The 2123-nt window shown below is 62.6% G+C and overlaps 1 protein-coding gene across 2 annotated transcripts in view; it reads right to left on the bottom strand.

The window, feature by feature from the left end:
- Positions 1-2115, bottom strand: part of MMP15 (matrix metallopeptidase 15 (membrane-inserted)) — a 3212-nt gene extending 1097 nt beyond the window's left edge. Inside the window, exons 1-6 of one of the 2 annotated variants that reach the window (XM_009894473.1) lie at positions 1990-2115; positions 1658-1780; positions 1229-1536; positions 845-1006; positions 497-723; positions 187-362 (exon numbers count right to left, since the gene is read on the bottom strand). In XM_009894473.1, the coding sequence (XP_009892775.1) occupies positions 187-362; positions 497-723; positions 845-1006; positions 1229-1536; positions 1658-1780; positions 1990-2093 (1100 nt within the window). In that variant the 5' untranslated portion in view covers positions 2094-2115. The remainder of the gene's footprint in view (positions 1-186; positions 363-496; positions 724-844; positions 1007-1228; positions 1537-1657; positions 1781-1989) is intronic. The other variant, XM_009894472.1, reaches the window with a different exon arrangement.
- Between the last annotated feature and the right edge of the window lie 8 nt (positions 2116-2123).

The raw sequence follows: 2123 nt of genomic DNA, 5'->3' as shown, positions 1-2123 counted from the left end.
TCCCGGTCACCTGGAAAGGGATGGAGATGGGGAGTGAGGCGGCCATGGCCAGCTGCTGCAGCAGGGATACGTGCGGATAGGGACAGGGGTACAATGCCTGTGGTCACCCCATCCCTTTGGGATCAAGCAGCGGCCCTGGCTGGGCAGGGGAGATCAGGTTGGGATGAAGCCAACCAGCTCTCAGCTGGCTGGGGGGGCACTCCCACCCAGCTTCCCTGCTCACCTTTAAAGAAGACGAACCTCCCATCATGTCTCTCGTAGGCAGCATCGATGTCCCCAGGGAGGCCCCGCCAGAAGTGCCCAATGGGCATGGGGTAGTTGTCCAGCACCCGGTTGTGCCGGACCCTCCAAAACCACCGTCCCTGGTGGGAAACGGGGGGTTGGCAGAGGTCGAGGGGGACACATTCCCAGTGCCAGGCATCCCTCTGGGGGGTCCCCCCCCCCAGGGACCCACCACATCCCCAGGGAAGGGGCAGCAGGGGGTCCCAGCACGTACCTTGAACACAAACATCTCCCCACGCAGCACCGCCACTGTGTCAAAGTTCCCGTCGCAGATGTTGGGGCCATACTGGTCAGGTCGGTCTGGGCCACCAGGTTTGGGTGGTCGCTCCGGTTTCCCTGGGTGGGGGGATGGTTTAGGAGGTCTCTGGTCTGGCCTGCCAGGTCTCCGGGGTGTCACGGTGGGCAAAGGTCTGGTGGGTTGAGGGTGCCTGTCTGCGGTACCTGGATCAGGCGGGCGAGAGAAGGGATGGGGTGATGCAGACCAACAGTGCCCATGCCTCAGTTTCCCCACGCATGTGCCCAGTGTCCCACCTCTGGGCTTATCCCCCAGCCAGCTGCTCACCGTACAGCTGCTGGATGCCCTTGAGGTCATCCTCAGGCAGCTGGAAGTTCTCAGTGTCCATCCACTGGTAGAAGGGGGCCATGATAGCGCTGGGGTTGCTGGAGTGCTCCAAGCCCAGCGAGTGCCCCAGCTCGTGCACGGCCACCAAGAAAAGGTTGTTCCCTGCAGGGAGAGGTGCCATCAGCAAGACGGGGTGGAGGACACAACGCGTGGTGTGGGTCCTTGGCCCCAGCACCCTGTGATAAGGGTGCTCTGGTGGGACCTGCCTGCATCACCCATCTCCCTGCCACCTCTGCCCACATGAGCGCATTCCTCTGTCCTCAAACTCAAGGGCTCACCAGGCTCCTCTGCTTGCCTCCACCGCCTCCTTGGCCCTCAACTCACCAGACACATCTGTGTTCTCCAGCGTCCAGGGCTCGTCCGAGTCAAAATGCGTGTCCCCCCCCATGCCAGGACCAGGAAAATAGGCGTGAGCCAAAAATCCCCCGACGCCATCAAAAGGGGAGCTGTCTCCGTGGAAGCCAGAGGCGAAGAGCACCATGATGTCAGCCTCCTTCTTCCGCTTCTGCCGGATATCCTCGTAGGGCACCTCCCGGAAAGCCAGCGGCGTGGCTTGCTCCCACACCCGGAAAGCTCGGCGGACAGCCTCGTACGAGTGGTACCGACCCAGCTTCTCTGTGTAGTTTTGGATGCTGGGGGTAGAAAGCTTGCTGGGGATGGCCCAGGATAGCACTCGCTCCCTGAGGGGGTCCATTGGCTCGCCATGGACTGAGGAGGTGGGGGTGGGTGGGAAGCCCTGGAGATGGAGGATACCTGAAGGTGAGATGGCTCTGGCTCCAGCGCCGCCCCGTCAATGCGTACCGCTTCCGCCGCATGTTGGACTTCATCCGTGCCCCAAACTGGTCCGGCACCCCACAGCGGGGACGTTTCATCCACCTGCCAAAAGGGCACAGAGCCAGGGCTCAGCCCACCACCACCAAGGTCCCTGAGGGGTGACAGCAGCTGTGGCCAGCAAGGTAGGTGTCCTGGCTGCAGGGGTGCAACCCCCCAAAAGGGGGGATGCAGCTCCCGTGGGAGACAGCACCCGCAATTTCCAGGTACAGGCAGAGCTCTGGGGCAGAGCAAGAGGACATGGAGCAACTCACGCCTTGGTCTCCTCGTCCAGGACGCCAGTGACGGTGATGCCGTAAAACTTCTGCATCTCAGCCAGGGCAGAGGAGAAGGTCTGAGCAGAGTGCATGGTGGACATCTGCCGGCTGGGCTGGGGCAGGGAGGCGCA

Source organism: Charadrius vociferus, unplaced genomic scaffold, assembly GCF_000708025.1.
Source record: "Charadrius vociferus isolate BGI_N301 unplaced genomic scaffold, ASM70802v2 scaffold621, whole genome shotgun sequence".
NCBI classification, from domain to species: domain Eukaryota; kingdom Metazoa; phylum Chordata; class Aves; order Charadriiformes; family Charadriidae; genus Charadrius; species Charadrius vociferus.
Note: the sequence above shows the minus strand (reverse complement) of the source record. Positions and strands in the feature narration are given on the sequence as shown.